General features: G+C 42.8%; 1 protein-coding gene across 2 annotated transcripts in view; it reads left to right on the forward strand.

Moving 5' to 3' along the window:
• The window catches only part of grm7 (glutamate metabotropic receptor 7), a 119,430-nt gene that overhangs the window by 72,352 nt on the left and 22,567 nt on the right, over window positions 1-24,511 (forward strand). For both annotated transcript variants that reach the window (XM_061761222.1, XM_061761300.1), the window contains exons 6-7: window positions 9,438-9,638; window positions 17,084-17,223. In XM_061761222.1, the coding sequence (XP_061617206.1) occupies window positions 9,438-9,638; window positions 17,084-17,223 (341 nt within the window). The remainder of the gene's footprint in view (window positions 1-9,437; window positions 9,639-17,083; window positions 17,224-24,511) is intronic.

A 24,511-nucleotide genomic window follows, 5' to 3' on the forward strand; every position in this document is an offset into this window, starting at 1 on the left:
ACCACATTGGATTTCTTCCATAGTAAACAATGCGTTTACATTGTTATTAAGAAGCATGTGTCTTAAATATGTGAGTCAGTGCAGCTGCGTAGTTGGTTGCTTAGTGCTCGACTCCGCTTATCTACAAACAACACTGTTGATTAATTGCCTTGTCAAATGTAACCAGTGGGGCATGAGTTCGTATGTCACAAAATAATTCATATTCATTACATTTCTTTGAAGGTAACTCGGTTAAATGCGTGACATTTTCTGACCTCTTGGCCATACCATTCCCTCTGTCACTGTGGTTTTCCAGCCTTTTAGTTCTTTACTTTAGAAAGATTTTATTTCAGTTTGTAGTATCTTTCAGCTTGCCTTGGCTGTCGGCAGCATAAGCAAAATGTTTCTACATCTCACTCAATGCATCTTGCTTGTGGCCATGTTACAGGCTTTGAGGACAAACATGCCACCCACTACAGAGCACTGTAGAGCCAATACCAGCCAGCTGAAAATTATATGATCGGATCGGTTCAAATCTATGAAATACAGTATATTACAACTAAGGCATAAAAAGACAAAATGTAAACTTGCAGGCACTTGCCTCACTATAACCCAAATGGAATTACAATCCTAAATTATGTCACTTTTACTATGTCCAAAAGTATATTGTGAAAAATAAAGTTAGTAGCGACTTTTGCACAGTACTTTACATACTCATAAGGCGAAGTAAGGAAGACAGTAAACCTTGCTGCTGAGGAGTAATTTCCTTTGAAGTCACTCTGCTGAAAAGTTGATGATGAAAAGTGATGAACAAAGGCTTCCTTCAGAAGACAGGCTAATGAATGCATTAAAAACAATGCAAGGTTTTAATGCAACATGAGAGGTGGCCTGGCTGGTCCACCAATATTACAGACCACTAATATTGATTTGGTGTTGTCATGGCAGTGACAGAAATGCTGCTATCATCATTATTAGGCAGTCTACCATTTATTATTCAGAAATGATTTTGAAGCTGCTAGTTAGTCATGAAATAGAGTGAATTCACAAAGTTGCTTTAATGAAAACATATGCCTCCTGGAAGCTGTGCTCTATACGTAGACCAGCAGGCTGTTTGTTCCTTTGCTTCATTTAAGATATTCCTGTTGAATTTCCCAGGACGTGTCTGTCCTCTGCTTCATTAATATTTTGGTTACCGCCTGAGTACCTGTTTCCTAAACATTCGTCTTGAAGTTTTTCTGTAGTTCACGTTATATTCCCTACGTCCCTTCATGACGGAGTCAGCTCAGTTCTGCAGGAGTCTACTTTATTTGTGTTTGAAATTACAGTGGAAATGACAGCAAGCAGAATGACTACTTATTATGCCCCCGTATTTGTTGTATTACGATCTTTGTGGTAGCTGTAATGGTAGTGTTGTGACGCATCCCCATATTACTTACACACAGGGTGCCAACATTTTGACAGGCATGGTGCTGCATTCATTATCTTTGTGGGTGATGCTGGTAATGTGGGACTCTATATTAATCTTGCTCGAATACACATTGACGCTTATGCTAGTGTGACACAAATGATTGTTTGCCCAAGGATTTGGTTTCCTTTCCAATGTACTGTGTGATATATTTCATCATGTGTCAAAGATAAAAGATGCATGTCCACGCTGCGCACCCCACAAACCCTCCGTGAAATTATTGTAAATGACTTTCATTCATCCCTCGATCCAGCTAAGAATGCCTTTTATAACTGTGAAGGCCGTGCAACTGTATTTCTTCATTCTTCAAATCGTGTTTTATTTGTGAATGTCAAATCCAATACAGGAGGCTTGTGCATTCAAAGACTGTGCATATAGGTCAACCTATGCTTATTTCTTTGATGCTTGTTGGCTGTAATATGTCAAGTTCTGAGTAATGGACTGAAATGTCAACACTGATTGTTTTTGACCTCCTTCCGTTAAAGAAGTCTCCTGTTAAACGTGTGCTGTTAGCATCTCCCAACAAATGTGTGTACCTATGTGTTGAGGCTTTATGTTTCATAGTCTCAATGGTGAACTTTTTGTTTGGACCAGACGGACTATTATTTCATTCACACCCAAGCCTCCCAATTAAAATGGGTGTTTGACCACTATAGCCGTCTATGGCAGTGAATGTTAATACTATTGCACTATACTATTGTAGTCTTTGGGCCTGGTTTACTAACATTTGCACTTGCAAAAACGGGCACAAACTTGATCGCTCACGCAAACAGTTGGAGATAGATGCTAATCGAATAACGAGGCATACCCATGATTGCATCTGTCAAACAGGCAATATTGCCGTACAGTTCATTTTGCGCGTTCTGATTAATTTAGCACATTTCTTAAACCTGAGACAAATTGCGATGGCTGATTTGGCGTCATTAAATACTGCATCTTAAAGGCAGGTGCAAACCAACAAGCAAAGTGGTGCTGGCTTTTACGATCATGTAAATATTTTTGAAATGCCAGAAACATAAATTAGAATGACATATTTTGGATTAAGTAATGCCATCCCCTCCTTGAGCTGTCACCTTATCGTGGTGGAGGGGTTTGTGTGTCCCAATGATCCTAGGAGCTACGTTGTCTGGGGCTTTATGCCCCTGGCAGGGTCACCCATGGCAAACAGGTCCTAGGTGAGGGACCAGACAAAGCACAGCTCCAAAAACCCCTATGATGACAAACAATTCAGGAAGACGTTTTCCCTTGCCCGGACGCGGGTCACCGGGGCCCCCCTCTGGAGCCAGGCCTGTCATGAACAGAACAGAGGACAGGACCAAAAATGCACGACTCCACTACAAATGGACAGTTTCAAAAAAGCGATGTTTAATATACGGGCAGAGGTCGGTACACAGGCAGACAATCCGAAAAGGCAACAGTATCCAAAAACGTGAGGCAAAAAGGCAAGGTCGATAATTGGAACAGGGTCTAGTCTTACTGTGAGTCAGTGACGTGGAAACAAGGAATGCGACGACAAGGTACAACAAACTGGCGACTTGAAAGAATGAGACACGAGGTCAAATGCAAGGGGTAATTAGGGTGAACGAGGCACAGGTGGTGAAGATGCTCTCAGGAGCAGGTGTGTACGAGACAGGGAAAAGACAAAAACCAGAACACACACCCATGACAGTACCCCCCCCTTAACGGCCGGCCCCAGACGGCCCCGGAGCCCCAGGATACGCAACGTGGAAGTCCCGAACGAGTGAGTCATCGGCGATAAACGCAGATGGCACCCATGAATGTTCCTTAGGCCCGTATCCCTCCCAGTCCACCAGATATTGAAACCCTCTCCAACGAGACGACAACAGCCACCTCACAGTGAAGACAGGGCCACCATCCACGAACCGGGGGGGAGGCGGGGGCCTGGAAGGCGGGACCAGAGGGGACTCCCCGGCGGGCATGAGCAGGCTGACGTGAAAAGCAGGGTGGACCCGCATTGACCTTGGGAGCCTAAGCTTCATGGTGAAAAGTGTTGTCACCGGGTTGGTGATCTTTGTGATGGGGAAGGGCCCCACAAACCTGGGAGCGAGCTTCCTGGACTCCACCTGGAGTGGAATATGTTTGGTAGAGAGCCAAACTCGCTGACCCACTTTGTAGTTTGGGGCCGGTGTCCTCCTACGGTCACCTGCGGTCTTGTAGGACTGTCCCTGGGTCGCTCCCAGGTCCTCCTGCAGCGTCTCACCAAGGTCAATGCAGCTGGAACCGTGGATTCTTGGGCTATGGCAGAAACAGAGATGGTTGGTAACCATGCACAACGTGAAAAGGCGATAGACCAGTGGATGCAGAGGGGAGCAAATTGTGAGAAAACTCAACCCAAACCCGTTTCTGAGACCAGGATTGTGGCTCCTGTGCAGCGAGACATCGGAGCCCAGTCTCCAGGTCCTGGTTCAGCCTCTCGGTTTGTCCGTTGGTTTCAGGATGAAACCCAGATGACAGACCAACGGTAGCACCTATGAGACTGCAAAACTCCTTCCAAAATCCCGAAATGAATTGGGGACACCTATCAGATACCACATTCTTGGGGAAACCATGAAACTTGAATACCTGGTATATCATTAACTCGGCAGTGTCTTTAGCTGAGGGGAGTTTCGGAAGTGCAATGAAGTGTGCCATCTTAGAGAACCTGTCCACGACTGTGAGAATGGTGGTATTTCCTTTAGAGGCTGGTAATCCCATCACATAGTCTACAGAGATGTCTGACCAAGGACGTTGGGGTATTGGCAGACGTCGCAACTCCCAAGAAGGGCGTTTACGAGAGGGATGAAGATGGCCGAATAATCCCGGCTGCCAGTGATTCATCCACATACTCCTTCATAGCGTTGTGTTCCGGCCCTGAAAGCGAGAACAACCTCCCTCGTGGAGGTGTGTTTCCAGGCAGTAAGTCAACTGCACAGTCATAAGGTCTGTGGGCTGGAAGGAATTTGGCCTTGGACTTGGAAAAAAACTCTTTAATTTCCTGGTAACAGGTGGGCACTTGAGATAAGTCAGGATCCCCTGATGGGCTCTGTGGATTTTCATTTGAAACATATCCCTGAACAACACATGGAGGCTTGAAACAGTTCTGGGCCCAAGTGCTTTCCCATGACATAACATGCCCAGAGGACCAGTCAATGTGGGGTTATGTAATTTCAACCATGGGTTCCCTAAAATAAGGTCATGATTCATGGCGTCAAAAATATGCAAACTAATGCGTTCCGAGTGAGAATCAGGAAATGTCAATGTGAGTGTTTGGGTGCGGTGAGTGATCTTGCCCATAAAACTGCCGTCTGCAGCATAGGTGTTGCGGTGTCGTTTTATTTGAAAGGTTCTAAGGTGCATCCGTCTAACGAGGAGGGAGTTGAGTAAGTTTGCGTCAGAACCAGAGTCAATTAATACAGGTGTATGAATTTCTTGATCAGGGAGCATCGTGTCACTTTAGAAAGAACCCGGGAAGGGTCTTCCTTAATGAAATTCAGACTCACCTCTCCCGTACCCTTGCTTCTGGCACCGGCAACCTTGACGTGACAGTTGCTCACGGAATGACCCAACTGCCCGCAGTAGAACCACTGCCTTTCCCTCTGCCGGCTTTGACATTCCTCAGGGGAGAGATGGAACCTGCCCAGTTGCATGGGTTCTTCCGTGGTGACGCTAGCCAGTGGATTGAGACCGGAAACAGGGGTTCTGCCTTGGTATGGCTGGTCACCGAGGCTCGTCCTCCAAGTGTGCGGTGACGCAGCCCTGCGTCGAACTCCGTCCAGCTCGCGATCCAAAAGCCTTTTGTCGATCTTTACGGCGAGAGCGATGAAAGTGTCCAAGTCGGTCGGCAGGTCTAGTGGGACCAAACGATGCTTGACGGCGGCAGATAGTCCTTGCAAAAATGCATCGAGCAGTGCCCTGTTATTCCACTGACTCTCAGCTGCTAGAATGCGAAACTTAATCGTGTAATCTGACACCCTGCGCTTGCCTTGTTGTAAGGTGACAAGGGAGCGAGCGGCCTCACGATCTGGTGTGGAAAACTGAAAAATTTGCTCCATAGTCTTTACAAAAAAAGCCCACGAATGACACGCGGTGGAATTGCGGCTCCATTCAGCAGTAGCCTACGCCTCCGCATGACCAGTCAGGTGGGAAATGACGAAGGCGATTTTTGCCCGCTCGGTGGGGAAGGCACCTGCTTGCAACTCAAAGTGGAGTTTGCACTGAGTGATGAACGGCGTAATAGTCCCAGAATCTCCAGAGAACCTCTCCGGTCGAGAGAGCTGTGGGCAAACAGCAGCGGAGGTGGCAGGTGGCTGCATAGTAACTGCTTCACATGAAAACGTTGTTTCAGTGGCGGTATTGGGTGTTGTGCCAACTGGTTCCTTCTTCTGAATCATTTTCATAAGAACTTCAAACTGTGAGGCCACCTGTTTTATCATATTGTCCTGATGTTCTAATAATCCCTCTAGATGAAGGTGGAGGGCAGCAAGCTGCTCATCCTGCTTCGAGAGGCGTTGACCCTGTGCTTGAAGGGCTTTGCGCACTTGATCTGAGTCTGCTGGGTACATGTTATGGCCAGTTCGTTCTGTCATGAACGGAACAGAGGATAGGACCCAACAATGCACGACTCCACTACAAATGGACAGTTTAAAAAAAGAGAGGTTTAATATACGGGCAGAGGTCGGTACACAGGCAGGCAATCCAAAAAGGCAACAGTATCCAAAAACATGAGGCAAAACGACAAGGTCGATAATCGGAACAGGGTCTTGTCTTACTGTGAGTCGGTGACGTGGAAACAAGGAATGCTGGAATGCGTCGACAAGGTACAACGAACTGGCGACGAGAAAGAATGAGACACGAGGTTAAATGCAGGGGGTAATTAGGGTGAACGAGGCACAGGTGGTAAAGATGCTCTCAAGAGCAGGTGTGTACGAGACAGGGGGAAGACAACAACCAGAACACACACCCATGACAAGGCCTGGAGGTGGGGCTCGAAGGCGAGCGCCTGCACCCATGGGGCCCGGTCGGGCACAGCCCGAAAAGGTAACGTGGGTCCCCCTTCCCATGGGCTCACCACCTGTGGGAGGGGTCATAGGGGTCGGTGCAGTATGAGGTGGGCGGTGGCCGAAGGCAGGGACCTTGGCGATCCAATCCCCGGCTACAGAAGCTGGCTCTAGGTATGTGGAATGTCACCTCTCTGGCAGGGAAGGAGCCCTAGCTGGTGTGTGAGGTCGAGAAGTTCCGACTAGAATAGTCGGGCTCGCCTCCACACACAGCTTGGCCTCTGGTACCAGTCTTCTCGAGAGGGGTTGGACTCTCTTCCATTCTAGAGTTGTCCACGGTGAGAAGCGCCGAGCAGGTGTGGGTATACTTATTGCCCCCGATTCGGCACCTGTACGTTGGGGTTCACCCCGGTGGATGAGAGGGTAGCCTCCCTCCGCCTTCGGGTGGGAGGACGGGTCCTGACTGTTGTTTGTGCCTATGCACCAAACAGCAGTTCAGAGAACCCACCCTTTTTGGAGTCCTTGGAAGGGGTGCTGAAGAGTGCTGCCACTGGAGACTCCATCGTTCTGCTAGGGGACTTCAATGCTCACGTGGGCAATGACAGTGAGACCTGGAAGGGTGTCCTGGTTGACACGCCTCTGCAACATCGCGTGATCGGGGACAGTGCCTCTGGATTGGCAGACTGGGGTGGTGGTCCCCTTTTTAAGAAGGGGGACCGGAGGGTGTGTTCCAACTACAGGGGAATCACACTCCTCAGCCTCCTTGGTAAGGTCTATTCAGGGTTGCTGGAGAGGAGGGTCTGTCGGGAAGTCGAATCTCAGATTCAGGAGGAGCAGTGTGTTTTTTGTCCTGACTGTGGAAATGTGGACCAGCTCTACACCCTGGACAGGGTCCTCGAGGGTGCATGGGAGTTCGCCCAACCAGTCTACATGTGTTTTGTGGACTTGGAGAAGGCGCTCAACCGTGTCCCTCGGGGAGTCCTGTGGGGGGTGCTTGCGGAGTATGGGATACCAAACCCCCTGATACGGACTGTTCGGTCCCTGTACGACGGGTGTCAGAGCTTGGTCCGCATTGATGTGGTTCTGTTCGCTTCATCAAGCGGTGATCTCCAATTCTCACTGGAGCGGTTCGCAACCAAGTGTGAAGCAGCTGGGATGAGAATCAGCATCTCCTAATCTGAGACCATGGTCCTCAGTCGAAAAAGGGTGGTGTGCCCTCTCCAGGTCGGGGATGAGATCCTGCCCCAAGTGGAGGAGTTCAAGTATCTTGGGGCCTTGTTCACAAGTGAGGGAAGAATGGAACGGGAGATCGACAGGCAGATCGGTGCACCGTCTGCAGTGATGCAGACTTTGTATCGGTCCGTTGTAGTGAAGAAGGAACTCACCCGAAAGGCGAAGCTTTCGATTTACCGGTCGATCTACGTTCCTACCCTCACCGTTGGTCACGAGCTGTGGGTCGTGACCGAAAGAACAAGATCCCGGATACAAGCGGCCGAAATGAGTTTCCTCCGCATGGTGTCCGGGCTCTTCCTTAGAGATAGGGTGAGAAGCTCGGTCATCTGGGAGGATCTCAGAGTCGAGCCGCTGCTCCTCCACATCGAGAGGAGCCAGATGAGGTGGCTGGGGCATCTGATTTGGATGCCTCCTGGACGCCTCCCTGGTGAGGTGTTCCGGGCACATCCCACTGGTAGGAGACCCAGTTTTAACATATAAGGGCCAGTCCTTTCTCGCACTCAGCACTTTGGGTACCGGTGCATCTGGATATTAGCATAAGTGAATGTTAATCATAATTTTTTATCAGATATTGACAGATTTGACAGATGGTCTTAGACCACTGTTATACTGAACTTTTAGTGGCAGCCATTGGACAGGGGCCATAAAAATGAGTTACAATACTTTAGTGCTCATTGGCTCATTTGATATCAGCACACTGTGACAAATGGTGCTGGCCTCTTCCATTGCAATCTTTTGGAGTGTGCGGTCCCATGTTTTGAATTCAATGTTCCACAGGCTGGGCACATACATTCAATGACAAAACATGGCTTTTATGCAGTTTCTGGCTTCTCGCAAATTAATGGTGAGATACATTTCTCTTTTGTAACAGTTTGTTTTTCCACTCCCACTTTTACTTCCAATTCCATCACTTCAAAATTCATGTTTCACTTTCAGTTCTCTCCCAAATTTTCCATGTTAAAAAACATCGGCGCACTAAAACCCTCTTTTAAATATGGTGGTCTTCACCGGGTTTACACTTGTTGCCAACCACGTGTAAATCAACATGCAATTTAGCACCCGTTATTTGGGATCTCAATAAAAATCGCAATCTTAGTAGATCGTCCACCAACAGCCCATGTAATCTGTCAGAGTCAACGCGCTTTTTAGGATCCACTATTTGGGATATTAGGAACTAAGGCCCTTTATGTTGATATCGTTTCCATTCTATCACTGGAATCATTACATCTTCCAACACTGAGAGTGAAAAAGACAGCACAAATGTGGTCGCTAGAAGAATCCAGCAGCAGGTTGTACATTACATATTCATGCTGTGTATGAGCAGCAGGAGGCAAAACCTTTACAGCAACCCATAGTGAAAGGGCAGTGCACTGTGAGAAGGATGTAAAAGAACATGAAGCCAGTGCAGAGAAGTGTGTCTCTAAAGTTCATGGTGATTTTTATTACCTTGTGGATGGGACCAATGAGGCCCATTGTTAGCAGCACATTACTATGTAGAACAGCACATTAATGTGATCTGCTGGTTTGGTAACAAACAGCACAGCCCGATATTTGGCAGTTTCTGCATCTTTTTATTTATTTACTCTGCCGCACTGTCCCTTTTAGGTGTAATTCCCTTAAAATCAGAGATTAGCTAGCTGCCAGCACATGATAAATAGAGGAAGGAATTGAGGAAGAAATTGGAAGCGGAGACGATAGTAAGAGCTAACGTAACGTCTAATGGTTTGTGCTGCATTGACTAGCTCTTAGTCCTCTTCCCACAGGACAAGAACGCATCGGGATTGACTCCAAGTATGAACAGGAAGGGAAAGTGCAGTTTGTGATTGATGCGGTGTACGCCATGGCCCACGCGCTGCATAATATGCAGAGGGACTTGTGTCCCGACCATCCTGGCGTCTGTCCACAGATGGAGTCTGCTGAAGGAAAAACTTTGCTCAAGTACATCCGGAATTCCAACTTCAACGGTGAGTAGGACTTTCAAGGACATCATTGATGGAGGCACCAGACATTTTAAGTGAGGCAAGCAGTTGCCAAGTAAAAATACATAGTACACAGTGCTTTGACCTTTGTGACGGTACTGAATACTTGATGAAATACTGCCATGAAAAATACATGATCACAACCTGTTTTTGTTGAAAAAAGTTTACTTTCACGCTTCTTTATATTTATTTACTGAATGCTAAATATGCGCCCAACATAGCCAGTGGAAAATAGATGAAGGGAGTGATTGACTGATGTATGAATTAAATATGTTGGGGGAAAAACGCCCATCAACCTGAATATTAGCAGAAGGGGTCATCACACTTTTTTGTTAATTAAAATAAAGTTTTCATGTCCTTGTAAAGGTGCACTTTATTAATGCAGGAGCTTGGAGGCATTACCAAGATGGCTAACAAGACTTTACAAGAAAAGTTTAACAACAACAATTATAATGCCTTATTGTGGAGTGACGATTTGTAAATTTTAATTTTAATTTAACATGATACAAAAAATGTACGATAATCGTCTATACTATTGGTGGACCAGCCAAAACCTCTAATGTCAAGTCATGTTCGCACTGACTTCCTATTCCTGTTCACTATTCAAACAGTCTTATGGGCTTGGCTTGCATGTTCCTATTTCATGCAAATATTCGTTGGCTTTGGGGCACAACTGATTATTCCACAAATTCTTCCTAGCAACAGCAGTGCCTGATAATTAAAAGTGTATGACAGTTGTGAAGGTTATTCTCATAAATTATGCATGTGACAGTGTTGTTCAGTGTACAAAGTGAAACTGTAATGAAAATAAAAATAAAGTATTGTAATTTAGCTTGGGGATTCAATATTTTGTTTATGTAAAAATGCCAGCGCAGACAGTATTTATTTCCCTACATGATCTTAAAATGTTTTATTGGTTTTGATGTGTATCTATTGGCTTAGCTTCTGAACTTTCTTAGTGACCAAATGCTTCAGCACTCCCTCAAGCAAAAACCTCCAATTATCCCTTAATTGTACGCTGAAGAAGGTAGCCTTTACAATGTGAAAATTGAAGGCTCATTAAGGTATACTTCTTGAACACATCCACACTTAAATCTAACTCAAGCTATAGCATACTTAAGGATAAAAATTTAAAAAATTTTTTTTTGAAAAAGACGAGACCATCCTAATTAATGAATCCATACTCTGTGATCAGCTCATGAATATTCATGAACCAAATTTCTGACCACTTTCTTCTTGACCTGTTCCTGATTACGTCTCAGGAAGACATCGAGCAGCTCAAAATTGGTAATTGCTAAACACCTTAAGGTCCCCTCCACTTAAAAAGAGTCTTGCCTTCATGTTCTAACATGAGGCCTCAGCATAGCAAATTATGTTTGTGTCGTTGTTCACATTCATCTGCCATGTTTTTTTTTCTTCGCTGTACTCATCTTCCAATGCAAGATGTCTACCTCCAAGAATAATTTGTGATATCAATGCAAATGTAGGTTACACTCATGCTCCTTAATATAACGTTCTCAAATTAAATGTGCAGTCTGTAAACAGAAAATTACATTTTCTGAGAAAGCGTGGACTTAATTAGCATTATAATAGATTCTACAGTTTTATGAAAGAGGAGGTGGAGATATGTTTTAATTTTCAAGTGTGTGTGTGTGGGGGGGGGGGGGGGGGATTTTTATGGAATTCCATTATCAGCCCTAATTATAAAACATAGAATTTTAGTGGTCCAGAAGAGGCCTTTGAACATTGATAATCACTTTTTATTAACGTATTCCTCACGCCCTTCGCTCCTTCTAATAGCTCACCAGTCATCTCGGCAAAATTCAAGATACAGTATGTATGAGACAGGAGGGCATGTACTTTTTGATGGTATTAACAGTATTAAATAGTAATGCTCTATACCAGTATTTTCAGACAGAGTAATGAGTACAAATACTTACTACATTTGAGTACTCACCGATACGAAAATGTTTTTTATTTTAATCAAATGTTGTTAAGAACACAAAACACAAACTTTTCTTTCTTTTTGGCATAAATTTCACTCCAATGTAATCCTTAACGCTTGTTATTCCAGACATTTTAAATTCAAACTGCATATTTTGCCACACATTTCACTTCAAAAAAGCCTGTAACACAAGCTATTTCAGTTATGTGGTGACTTGGTCTGAACACTAGGGGTCACTATGAGAAAGGAGCACATAAAGTAGATAAGAGACAAAGAAAAAATAGCAGATGGCGCCTCCATCGCCGCACAGGAGGAGTTCATCATCCATTTTGCAGAGCAGAAATTTGCAGTCGCTTAAAAATATTGTCATCCGTGTCCCTAAAGTATTTCCACATGGCTGACATGGATCCTATACGAGTAATATGACAGTCTGGTGAAGCGATGTGTGGTATCGGAGCATTTTTACGAGTACAGACGAACAGTATCGGCACCAATTCCGATACTAGTATTGGTACATCCCTAGTCTAAACACAAATGAGTAAAAATCTAATTGCAAATGTAATAATGTAGGCAGGTCTCTGAAAAATTGGTTTCATTAAAGTATTTCAATAGCTCCAGCTCTGTGCAATATTTTGGGATTATTTGATGTTTTCTGGGTTTGCTCACTCTTGATCCTCTGCATTATTTAGGCCAGTACAGAAAGTGATGTTCTTAACAATTAATGTCAGTGGCTATTAATGACATGTGCACTGCAGGGCAACAGTGCACGGAAGAAGAGAGCCAAATGGAAGACGAGTTTGAGACAAGAGAGACTTATGTCTTGACAGATGCGCTGGAATGTCAGACGATGATCATTAATAGGCTCATCTGAAGAACATAGTGTCCTTAGAAAACGGCTGAAGACTTTAAAAATAAAAAATATATATGTGTGTGTGTGTGTGTGTGTGTGTGTGTGTGTGTGTGTGTGTGTGTGTGTGTGTGTGTGTGAATTATTTCGCCCAAACTGCCCTACTTTCAGAGGTGTACACAGCAGCTCAACTGTGCCTCGTATTAAAATAACTCTCCCCAATGACATATGTTATGTGGGATATGTGCGGGGAGAATAATGTTCACAGCATGAACTAAATACAGAGCAGTATGTACTAAAAATCGGATCCTCTCTCTGATTACACCAATGAATACTAACTGAATAGCAAAATAAACGTAAATTAGATCATTAGATCACTATTAGAATCCCATAATTTCTATACTGCTTCTATTATTGCATGGAACTGTAATCTCTCCCAGCCGACCTGGCAATCACAGCGACATTGTGAATGGGGCCATTAAACGTGACTTGACTCTCCACTCCAGCTGCAGGACGGACTGCTATGTGAACCACTGCACTACCAATGAGCACAAACTGTTACCGTGAAATCAAATTGGAAATCGTTTCTGGCATTCACTACCTAGAGACTACTGCGTTGAGGTACTTCACGTAACGTCTTCGTCTTCAGACGGCCCTTGTTGCAGCAGCTCCTTTTTCTTTCTAAGTAATATAAAGCTAGAAAATGTCAAAAAAAAGCAAAACACATCCTTTGACGCTCATTATATGGACTGATGTCTCGTGTAACAATGTTTTGTTTCACTTCATTTACTTTTTATATCTGAATTGGACAACCTCTTTAACTTACAGATCTTCCACTGTAGTCACTGATTAGCGGATTAGCCACGAGTCTGTTTAAATCTAAATTACCAATCATTGTCATCCTATATTGAAATATCCAAGGTCAGAGCTGTTCACTTACTGGAGACCAGATTTATTCATTAAAAATATATCTTTGTTCATCTATCAGTGCCAGGGATGTATAGTGAAAGGCAAAACAAATACATGTTCTTCCATTAGATTACCAAGAATGTTTCTTATTTCTACTCAAAAATCTCACAACTCATCTGATTACACTTAAAATAAGACTTATCACATAAAAAAGTCAATTGTTTTTAGACAATTTTCACTTGTTTCACGCTCAAAGAAGTAGAAAAAAATGACCATCTTTTTTTCTTTTTATTATTATATACTGAATATTTTTTCTACTTCTTTCAAGTAAAAATTAGCATGAAACAAGTACAAATTTCCTCAAAACAAATTACTTTTTACGGGATGAGTCCTATTTTAATTAGTTTTGACTGGAATTAGAATTAGAGTAACTAGAGTTCCATTCATACAACAGACTAAGTCATGATGTCCTTCGAGTATGTCGGCTTTGTGTTCAATTAAACAGGCCTAAACTTCACAATAAGGAGAGTAAACTGAGACAAGATCTTCATTATTTCAGTTGGCTAGTCATACTTTTCGTGACATTTTTGTTTGATGGTGAGCCGTGAGATTTTTCTTCCGTAAAAATAGGTGCCGTGGCTCAATAAGGTCGGTAGGCTGGGAAACACTGCTTAGATTCATAGTTGGTTTCCATGTGTCCATGGGTCCAGCCGAACCTTTTCGAACACTGTTAATTGCGTCTTTTTGTGTGTGTCTGATTTTACAATTTGTTTCGAGATGCGCTTCATCATTCATTGTCATTCAAGCAGTCCAATTCCTCTTCAAAGGTGTGAAGACAAACTTGTGTCAGGGAGATAAAGGCTACAAAGCCTCCAACGCTGTCGCTATGGCAGCAGTGCACTGCTTCAGAGGCGAGATGAGGGAGCGAGACCGTCTTGTGTGCAGCATTTCGGTGGCCATTATCAAAGTGAAGATACGTTAAATTGATTGAGCGTCTGTTGTCCAATCTCAGTAACCATCGGGCACATTTAATGGATTTGCGCTAGGCCAAAATCATTCAGCTCAGAATGACAAAGACGGAGGCTGATTTCACCGAAGCCGAGACAAGGTCCTCTCCGTCTTCTTTCTTGTGCCTCTTGCTCGATCTGTGGTGCTTTTACAGTCTCAACCCAACAAGTGAAGGAAGGCGCTTATTGTTGCGGCTTAGTGCATTTAGCCCATAACCTGGTGCTGATGTATATTTTAGAGTGAAGGAGTGCAAACTTCCTTTTGTTTATATCCCCACTGCGCCCGAGTCACAGAGCTGAGGAGTGAGAGGCAGGGAGAAAAAAAGGCGAGAATAATGATGCGAGAAAAACACAGCAGTGGATCCTCGGTCCACCCACACTGCTCAGCGCAGCAGAGCAGCTGTGCACTTTTGTTCAATCTTATTTCAGAGCCACATGCAAATGCATAAATCTTTCATCGTAGATGACGCTCTTGCTCAGGAGTCGAGGAAGAGGGTTTTTCTCCATTGAAATTCCAGTCAATAGAAAATTGTGAGCAATTTTTAATACCTTTTTTATCAGCAGGCACAGAAAAGCCACTTAATTATTTGCTGTAAAGCTGGAGCGCGCCAAGTTTCTGATCGCTCGAGTCACATTCCTGACTGACTTTGTGTGTTTGCGCATTTGTGCGTGTTCGACTGTTCTGCTGCTGCACTCAGAACCGATGTGACTCCTGTCACAAATTTACTGACAGTAGTCCGTATCTTGCCTACATCTTTCCACGCTGTTTTAACAAGTCTATTTTGGTGGAGCACAGGAGATATGAAAGTGATTGACACCCACTGAATTTGTTTGTTTGTTGGACGTATTATCCTGATTTTCTAAACCATTTTTGGTTACACAAATGGGAATATCCACATGTATATTTGTAAAGCAGTGGAACCCTGTGATATCTTAACAGTGTTAATTCAATTAATTTCGTCATAAGGTGCCTTTGAGACTTCTGCATTTCATCCTCACAAATGTTTTTTTTAATATGTGAGCTTGCTGAAAACGTGCATTTTTGGGGGGTTTCATTTTACCACTGTATAGTGAGCAGAGCAGTGTGTGGGCCATGCCAAAATCATGTTTAGCCAATGAAAAACATGGTAGAAAAGGAGAAAAACATTTTATGATCTTTCTCATTGTTCTTGTATGTGTGCAAACGTTTGGCCATATGAAGACTTCATTTTCGTGGTGACTGAGTGATTCTGATGATGACACCAAAGGCACAATAAATATAAAAAAAATGAATATATTGTCCTGTTGTATCATCATACTAAAAATAACTGAAACGTAACTAAAGTAACAGTGTCTGTAATGTAATACATTACCTTATTTTCTGGGGTTAAATTAAAATTTAGTGCGTTGAGACAGTTTTTAAAAAAAATATATTAGAGTCTGGATTCTTATGCAAATGGAGGGGGGGGGGGAAACATTGCTACACACAGCACTGTTAAAAAGTCAACCTCCGCCCCAAAAAAATCAGTTGTTTTGTTTCCAGTCTATTAGGAACCTAGATGGCTTGTTCTTTCACCAGAAACATATTTCCCTCACAACTCTTGTCTTGTTTTGTTTTACAAGGGTCTTTTTGGCAGAAACTTTTGTTGACTGTTCAATGACAAATGTCCTTGGAATGAAAACTGGAGGGAGACAAAATTCCCCTCTAGCTTAAAACGGTGGAAAAGGTGCTATGGCCTCTCAATGCCACAAGCTGCGTTGTTGATAAAAAGACAACATGCTCCCCAAAAATGTTTTGGGACATGCGTTTGGTCCTTTCCCTGCACTTTTTATTGCCAGAGCTATTAAAGTTCTTAATTCCCAAGCCAAGTGTCATCAGACTCCCGCTGTCCTAGTTAAAAAATACTATCTCCATTTGTGCTTATGGCCCACTAAACACAGTGCCAAGGTGACTGATCCTGTCCACGTGTCGCTCTTTTTTTAAAATTTTTAATCTTTCCTCAGTCTGAGACCTAAAACGGCCTAGTCAACAATTTAGACCTTATGTTTCAAATGAAGCACAACCCTTTTCATCTGAACGCTGTTCCACGTTCACCTCTGCAGGGAGGATGTCCTTTGAGGACACGCACAAACATGTACAATACACAGCAAAAAAATAAAATAAATAAAAATACAAGGATGCGTTGTCCTCGTGATGTTAATTAGTGCAATCTTCAGGATTCTGCTTGAAACAGGCTGTTACGCACTGAGAGCAGATGGAGGCCATATGACGCTTTGGCTGACCCGTTTATTCTGCCTCCATATCCTGTTGTTGTCTGCTGTGTGAATGCCATGCATCACCTTTAACCTGAGGTGCGCACACATCTTTTTAACCACGGTCAATGTTCACTATTAGACAGCGACTGAGAACCAACAAATGTAATGAAACCACCTATCGGAGGAGGAAATCTATTTCTCCTGTGGCCTTCGTGCAGTCCCACGTGCTGAATAGGAAGCAGGTGAGCTGCCGCAGTAGCGGTCAGTGGGGAGATGGCGTTCTTTGCTTCCGATTATGGTGGAGTGCTGGATGTAGGTCATGATGGTGTTTAGAGGTTACAACTAGATGAAATTCAAGCATTTTTGTCCATGTAAGCTACCACACAGCGAGAGAAAAAGGGTTACAAGTTCATGTTTTTTGTTTTTTTTTTCCAAACCAATGCGACATTCCGTCACACCAATGGCCACCTTTTCTCTCTCTGTACAGGCAGTGCCGCCACCCCGGTTGTCTTTAATAGGAACGGTGATGCTCCAGGACGCTATGACTTGTTCCAGTTCCAGATGACCAACTCCTCCATCCCAGAGTATAAGGCGATCGGACAGTGGGTGGAGAGCCTCCAGCTCAGGGTACGACTATTTCCCAATAACACTTGCACACATACAAATGTGAAAACAATACAAATACCTTTATCCTTCAAAATTTTCCCCATTGTTTTGGTGCCAATAACTCCAAGTACATTCGAAAAATATTCACATCTTGTTGCAAATTTTGTTGCAAATCATATGACCAATCAGAAATTTTTAACAAACAATTATTTCAACAGTATTATGAATCAGTGAGCGTGCACCATTAAGTTATCCGTCCGTTGTGATTGTATACATAAAAATACAAGCTGTGGCAGTGCATGGAAAAAAGCAAAAAGGTTCCACCAAAGCAACCTCTTTTGAACTGAAACTTTCGACTGAAATTTTAATATTCAGTGTCTTAAAATATTTCTACAGGAGGTATTTATCGCCACAGAACTGTGGTGTGAAGGTGTTCCTGAAACTTGGCATCGTTTGGCCTTTATGAGTGGATCAAATGTCATTTAAGTGTTGTCAGTCCGCCCTCCAGTGGACAAAATTAGAAAATAACTGTTGCTTTTGTTGAAAAATAGTAGTGAATGTGTTCTCCATCCCCACGGGCCTGATTGTACCCCCTGACGGGCCAGTTCTGGCCCGTGAGCCGTACCTTTGACACCCCTAACTAACCGTATGATTGACCCAACTTACGAGAAAGAGGCTTCAAGCTGTTTAATGCCACTCCCAGTTGTAGTTTACTGTCAAACTAAACAAAACAAAGAAAAACTTAAGCAAATTACACATTGTGTATTTTAAACACTGACACAACTTTGCCCTAAGAACGGCAGCTAGCTTAATGCTAACACACAATTCAAAACACCATAGAAGGGCTAAGAAATGGCATTGGTAGTTCGGTTGTTATAATCCTACAAGTGATGGCTATTTGAACACACAAACAAAATAACAGTTGCCAACAGGTATATATACTTTGCCAGTTATGAAATTCTTCGTATGTATCGGTCTGTATTATACTGCCCCCCTGGTGGCCAAGGCGCACACACCCGAAATGAGCGCAAGAGCTGAAACGGATTAATGGCATTTCCATTCATTTCAATGAGAAAAGATGATTTGAGATACGAGTGTTACAAGCGTGGTCAAGGAATTACTTCAAACTCACCAGTGAAAGCACCGCTTTATAAAGATTATTTTTCCTTTCCTGCTGCATGTTGGAGATATGCCTTGGTGAGGAAATTTTGTCTTTTGGCAAACTAAAGTATCTTTTTGTGAAATGGAAGGACATTGTTTGCATCTTAAATAAAACAAGAGCTCAGATGCAAATGTCTTTTACTTTCACTCTAATTGATGTGCAGAAGTGCCCTGTTTTTCTATTAAAAGACAAAAGGGAAGTTCCTCTCGCTGGCAGCAGAGAAGACAGATGTCTCACGCACGCGCGCACACACATACACAGACACACACACACATACACTTGTGTTTTCATCTCCTAAGAGACACAACTTGGACTTCAACTGTCATCCTGGAAATTAGCTAGTAATGTGGTTTAATATGGAATTAGGTAAATACAGTACATGAACGGTACATACATATGGAAATCATGGCAGTGTAGACCTCTGCCAAGGCCCAACAATATTGCCAGAAAGTGTTTTTGTTTGTTTGTTTATAATTCAATTACAATGTCTGACTGTCACGTGCCAAATGCCTTGGACTGTAAATGCTGTTTAAATCCCAAAATACATACAACTACCTTTTTTTTTTTTGTGTCCACCAGTGCTAGGCCAAGAGTCATCAATGTCACTGTCCTGGCCAGAGCTTGTGGCTGATGTCGTTAACTTAAATCCTTCCTCATGTAGCAGCTTGTGCAATACTTGAATGTAAGAGAAGCAGAGCCAAATGTGCAAGAGATGATAGTCACATATACAGAAAAGGGTTGTACTGTAGCTAAAAGTTAAAAACAATAAAATGAATTTAAAAAACAGCTGATCTCTAGCCCTGTATGTGGTGGTAAGGTATACAGTATTTTAAACTGGTTTCCCACCGCCAAACAAATGAGAAGAATATGAAGAAAACTTGTCGACCACCCGCAGTGGGTCAAGTCACAATGGTAAATGAGCGTATGAATATAAAACTCTACTTACTGTAAGTACCTGGATCCAAATCTGCACCTACTTGTATTATTTTTGTGGAAGTTGATGAACTAGTTTTTGTGTAATCCTGTCAACATATAAACAAACGTGTTTGGTAGCATATTTTCCAATTTAACCATTTGTAAATAACAAGAATTGGTGAGATAAGCAGTTTAACTGTGTACAATCTTGACTGCTTTTGCCAAGCAACTTATTGTGTAGTCTAAAAATGATTTTTTTTTTACCATGTCAATCTAAAATGCTCATGGACCTGCTGACTAAATTATGTTAGCAATGGGACTGTTCTTTAACCAATCCGATTTTTCAAATTTACCTCACAGGGCCAGCTAGCTGGCACACAATAACATCAGCATTTTTACTAATGTGTTTTTATTTATGTTTTTTTTAATGTTCTTAAATAAACACTGATTCTGGACAGTTCCAGATGATGTACATGGCACAGATGTGTCCTTTTCCAGAATAAGAAGTATTGTCAAACATACAAGGAATTTGTCTCCGGTCGTTGGATCCACTCAAGTAGGACAGCTCCCAAGCCACGACACCAAAATATACATTTAGGACATCAACACAAAAGTACAGAGAGCCATTAAGCAATATAAAGTGTCCAGTTGTGCAGCAATACTGATACATCAACAAATGAGCAAATGATGCAGAGAATCATGAAACAATATAAAAATGTTCAGAACGGTAATACTGATCAACAACAGTTATGCAAATGATGCAGAGTGACAGAGCTACATCAATGAATACAGCAGTAATGGCACTACGGAGATGTGCAAAAGTGTCACTAGGAAATTATGAGTCAACTGATTTAAGACGTTAATGGCAAGGGAAAACAAACGACTGGAATGTCTGCTGGTTTTCATCGGTCGCCAGCGTCTACCTATCGAACAATGCACACTGAAACAAACCAGTTTTTGCATACTATTTGTGGTTCCTATTACAACGTGATACTGGTGGTATTAAGAGGTGAATTAAGTTGATATGCCCCCAAATAAAGCCCAGGTAGCAAATGCACGGGCCAACATTGATAAAACCTCTTTGTCAGCAGTTTTAAGTCCAAATTGGGTTGCAAATTGTTAGCTCTGTGTTATATTCTTTGAGATCTGAAAACTTTGCAATAGAAAACGTTCTAGAAATGTTCTGGTGGTACCCAAACATCTGTCTACTTGGGGTTGAGTCGACGAGTCAATTCGTCAACTTTATCACTACGCAATGATGATTGTAACTTGGAGTCATTTACAAGGCGGACACCTCCAAGAAAGCAACCGGTGGTGTGTCGGCACAGCGAGCTAGCCGCGGCGCCTCAAGCGGGTGGAAATATTTTACTAAAAGGAAACCAGTAGCTCAATTATTGCCCATCTGAAAGGGCATCCGCTAATGCAAGCTGATGAACAGCCTAAATCCTCAGGTCCGCCATCAGCGATTTCACCAAACGCCTTCCTGTAATAGTGAAAAGACATTCGACATTATACTGTAGTGTCTTCTTAGATGACAAAACGAAGACAAGCGTTGGTTAATCAATAATCTCTTTATTGTGAAAATGTACGGTTAATGTCTCCAACTACAGACAAGCAGCAACTTGGTTAGATCGTCTTCCTCCTTGCAGTCACCCCACCCACCGACTCACCCATTCAATCACAAATAACACTCAGACACCTCCACTGTCTCACAGACAGTCAGATCTTATAAAACTACAACAACAATCTACGGAACACAACTGCCGGTTTGCTGCAATACATATTTGCAAAATATTCCCTCCTCCTGTAATTTTTTGTGAATTATATACAGTAGAACCTCGATTTATTGGACTAATAGAGGGGAAGGGGTCGTCTGTTAATTTGAAGCACTTTTGTTGTTGCCTAAAACATTCAGCACAATACAAAATTATTGTAAATAAATGTAAAAAATGTTTGAAGAGTTTTAAAGTTGACCTAAACTTACATTGAGACATCGTTGTGATTGTCTAGCACTGCCGCGAATTAAGTGCCGTGATCGCTGTTGCTTGGGAGGGCTGATAACGGCGTGCTGGTGGAAGAAAGTGGTTGTGCCACGGTGACGATTCAGTCGCTTTCATGAGCCGTGAGATTAGCGTGTTTCCTTTTCCCATCACTGTTGGAGAGAGAAGGGCTTTTGTGAAAAAAAACCCAACTACTGTAGCCTATACTGTACCAACATCAGTATAAAATGTTCGAGATATGACACATGAGAACTCGAGTAAACAAACGCCATAGGTATGACTTGTTAGCTATGACACGCCCCTTTTGAGCCACGTGCCTATGGCGACGCTAAACTAACGTCCATGCATTGCTTTTGATTGGAATGTCGCACCTGCCAAAATGGCCGTCAAGTAGGCACGTCAGTTAGCCAGATCTTGTTGGAAATACGGGTACCAGTCGCTTCCTGTTGATTGAGCCTGTAAACAACACTGGCCAATTTTGGAACTAATGGACTCTTTAAGCTGCAAAGGGACCATTTTGAGTTTCAACCGGACACTATTTTCTGTCTGTTAAATCCGACGGCTGTTGTTTCCGGGTCCATTAAATTGAGGTTACAGTGTACTACTATTAGTTGTTTTTCGTGAATTGGTGTTATAGTTTTACAAGTTCCGACTGTCTGTGAGGCCATGAAAGTATCCAAATGTGATTGGATGAGCGAGTGTCTGAATGTGATTGGATGAACAAGTCGGGGCCTCGGGGGCCAACGCAACCGAGGACGGTGGCAAACATGAGTGAGCGAGCGAGCTTGTGTTTGGAGGCGAAAGCGCATACAGCAGGTTGACAACTGTGAAAAATATCAATGGCATCGTCGATCAATCGACATCGCTTCGACAATCATCGAGTACTAAAAATCGGAAGTCGTTCAATCCCTACTGTCTACCTGTACGCTGCACAATGACGATAAAATTGAAGCCAATCTGGTTGCTTACAAGTAGGATGACAAAAGCAAGACTTATTATTACTGTTGTGATAGTTTTTTTTTTTTTTTTTGCAAAGCAGCAATGAGTCTCCTTCTGCTGTACAGGTTGGAGGATGCTACGAAGAAAAAGAGTGGGAGGAAGATGCCTTTAATCTAAGTGTCAGTCTTTATCAGTTCAGTGTTTGGTAACAAAGGGCAGCAAAACATGTCTCCCATGTTGAGAACAGACTTCTAAATATGCACTTGCCACTCCTCAGTTGTTTTGCTACAGATTTTACTGAACACGATGGCACTTAAAATCTATGATCACGTATCAGATGGAATTTAATATTCTCCCCACATAAATCAACCAGATAAAACTTGTAAGATGTCACTGCTGTGTAAGATAAGATTAGATTTTATGTAATGTGCTTATTTTCCATGTATCCCAAAGATAACTGTTGGAGGAAATGTAATTTTATGGGAACTTAAAATATCTTTCCTTCACCTCAAAAGACCTCTATGGTCAGATATGAGTGCAGTGGGGCAGAGACAGCTGCCGTGCAAAATGTTCGTCGGTGCTCACGGACACAACGCAAGAATTGACTTGAGTGATTCATGTGGACCATAAAGAACCAGATTTATTATTTAATTTTTTTTCCCTCAAAGCAAACTGAGCCGAAATGTCGTATCGCCGCATAACTGAGATTACAAACAACATGACATTTACATACAGATGAGATAACGTTTGCATAATTGTTGTCTGGGTCACAAGAATTAAATTTAACTCAATGCATTTGAGAGCACAGGTAGAATAACTTCTGGTGACGGATATTTGTGGCTGTTTTACAGCAATTACAAACTAAATGTTGTTGCAGTGCAATTATATTTCAGTGCGATAAAAAACATACACTTTGCCACCGATGTGATGCTTTTCCAATCGGATGACAGCTCAGAATAACTGTCAAATTACACACTGTAGCGAAAACACTAATGAGAAGTACAACAGCCATGAGAGTCCAAGGTGTCAACATTATTGCTTCTGGTCTCCATGGCAACAGAGCTGTTGGGCTCATTAATGTTTTCACAAAGTGTGTAATCAAGAGGTTTTCCAGCGAGCGCCCTTCATTGTCCAAATGACAAATGGCACGTCGTTGCCCTCAGATAAATGGCAGATGATAATCTAGCCGGACACCAAAGAAGCGACACATTTGTCATGCAGGCGCACACAACACACACTGCACATGTTGTTGATGGTGTTAAGGGGTTGGCAAAAGTACTGCACTTTAGCAACAATTTATTGTCTGTTGGCACATTTTTGGGGAGCTGAGCTTAGTTGTAATCATGTTTCATGAGAGTTTAAGGCATCTGTTCTCTTTTTATGATCCTACGATCCTATACTTGAATGAACTAAACAAACTGTCCGAGACATTTTTACCATATCTCAGATACATAAAGTACTCCATGAGTATCTACTGTATGATACCATTACTAGGGTTCGTAGGAATGAATGAATGAAAATGCCATTAATTTATTTCAGCCCCACAGTGCGCTCCTTTTGTTGTGTGTTCCTTGGCCACCAGGGGGCAATATAATACAGACCTTGAGAGACACACAAAGAAGAATTTCACAACTGACTTAGTGAACGTCAATAACAATATTAGTCGTTTTTTCCCCCCACAGAGAATAAAGAATTCATATCTGTGAGTATTGTCATATTGTCTGTCGACATATTCAAATATCCGTTGCTTAAACATCATGACTATCTGTCACGTACGTGGTTAGGGCGAAGGCGAGTAACGCAAGGCAAGAACATGGTGGACCCAATTGCAGGGAAGCAGGGAGGCAAGGCAGGAGTGCGGGAGTCTCAAAATAATAATATTTAATCTTCAAAAAGGGAAAACAAGGATATTGGCTAAAGCAAAACTGAACGATAGGGCTTACTGGAGGAGGGTAGGTATGGATGGCAGGCTGAGGACGGTGGGAGGCAGTTTGGTGGTGTCCAGGGTGACGCCATGTTCTTCCCGCTGGGTCCTGTTCTGGTCGGTTCATTGTCGTTGTCACATGTCTTTGCCATGTCATAGTCGCCAGTTGTCTTTATCATTGTGGTATGTCATTGTCAGGTGTCATTTTCCCTTTCTATTCCACGTCTTACTCACAGGTCATAGTTTGTTTCCAGTTTTTGATATTCGAGTGTTTCTTTGTTACTTTGATTTGATTGTCATCTGTTGTGGGACTTCGTTCAGTTTTCCCTTTTTGAAGATTAAATATTATTATTTTGAGACTCCCGCACT

The sequence above is a fragment of the Phyllopteryx taeniolatus genome, chromosome 1 (genome assembly GCF_024500385.1).
Source record: "Phyllopteryx taeniolatus isolate TA_2022b chromosome 1, UOR_Ptae_1.2, whole genome shotgun sequence".
In the NCBI taxonomy this organism is placed as follows: Eukaryota; Metazoa; Chordata; class Actinopteri; order Syngnathiformes; family Syngnathidae; genus Phyllopteryx; species Phyllopteryx taeniolatus.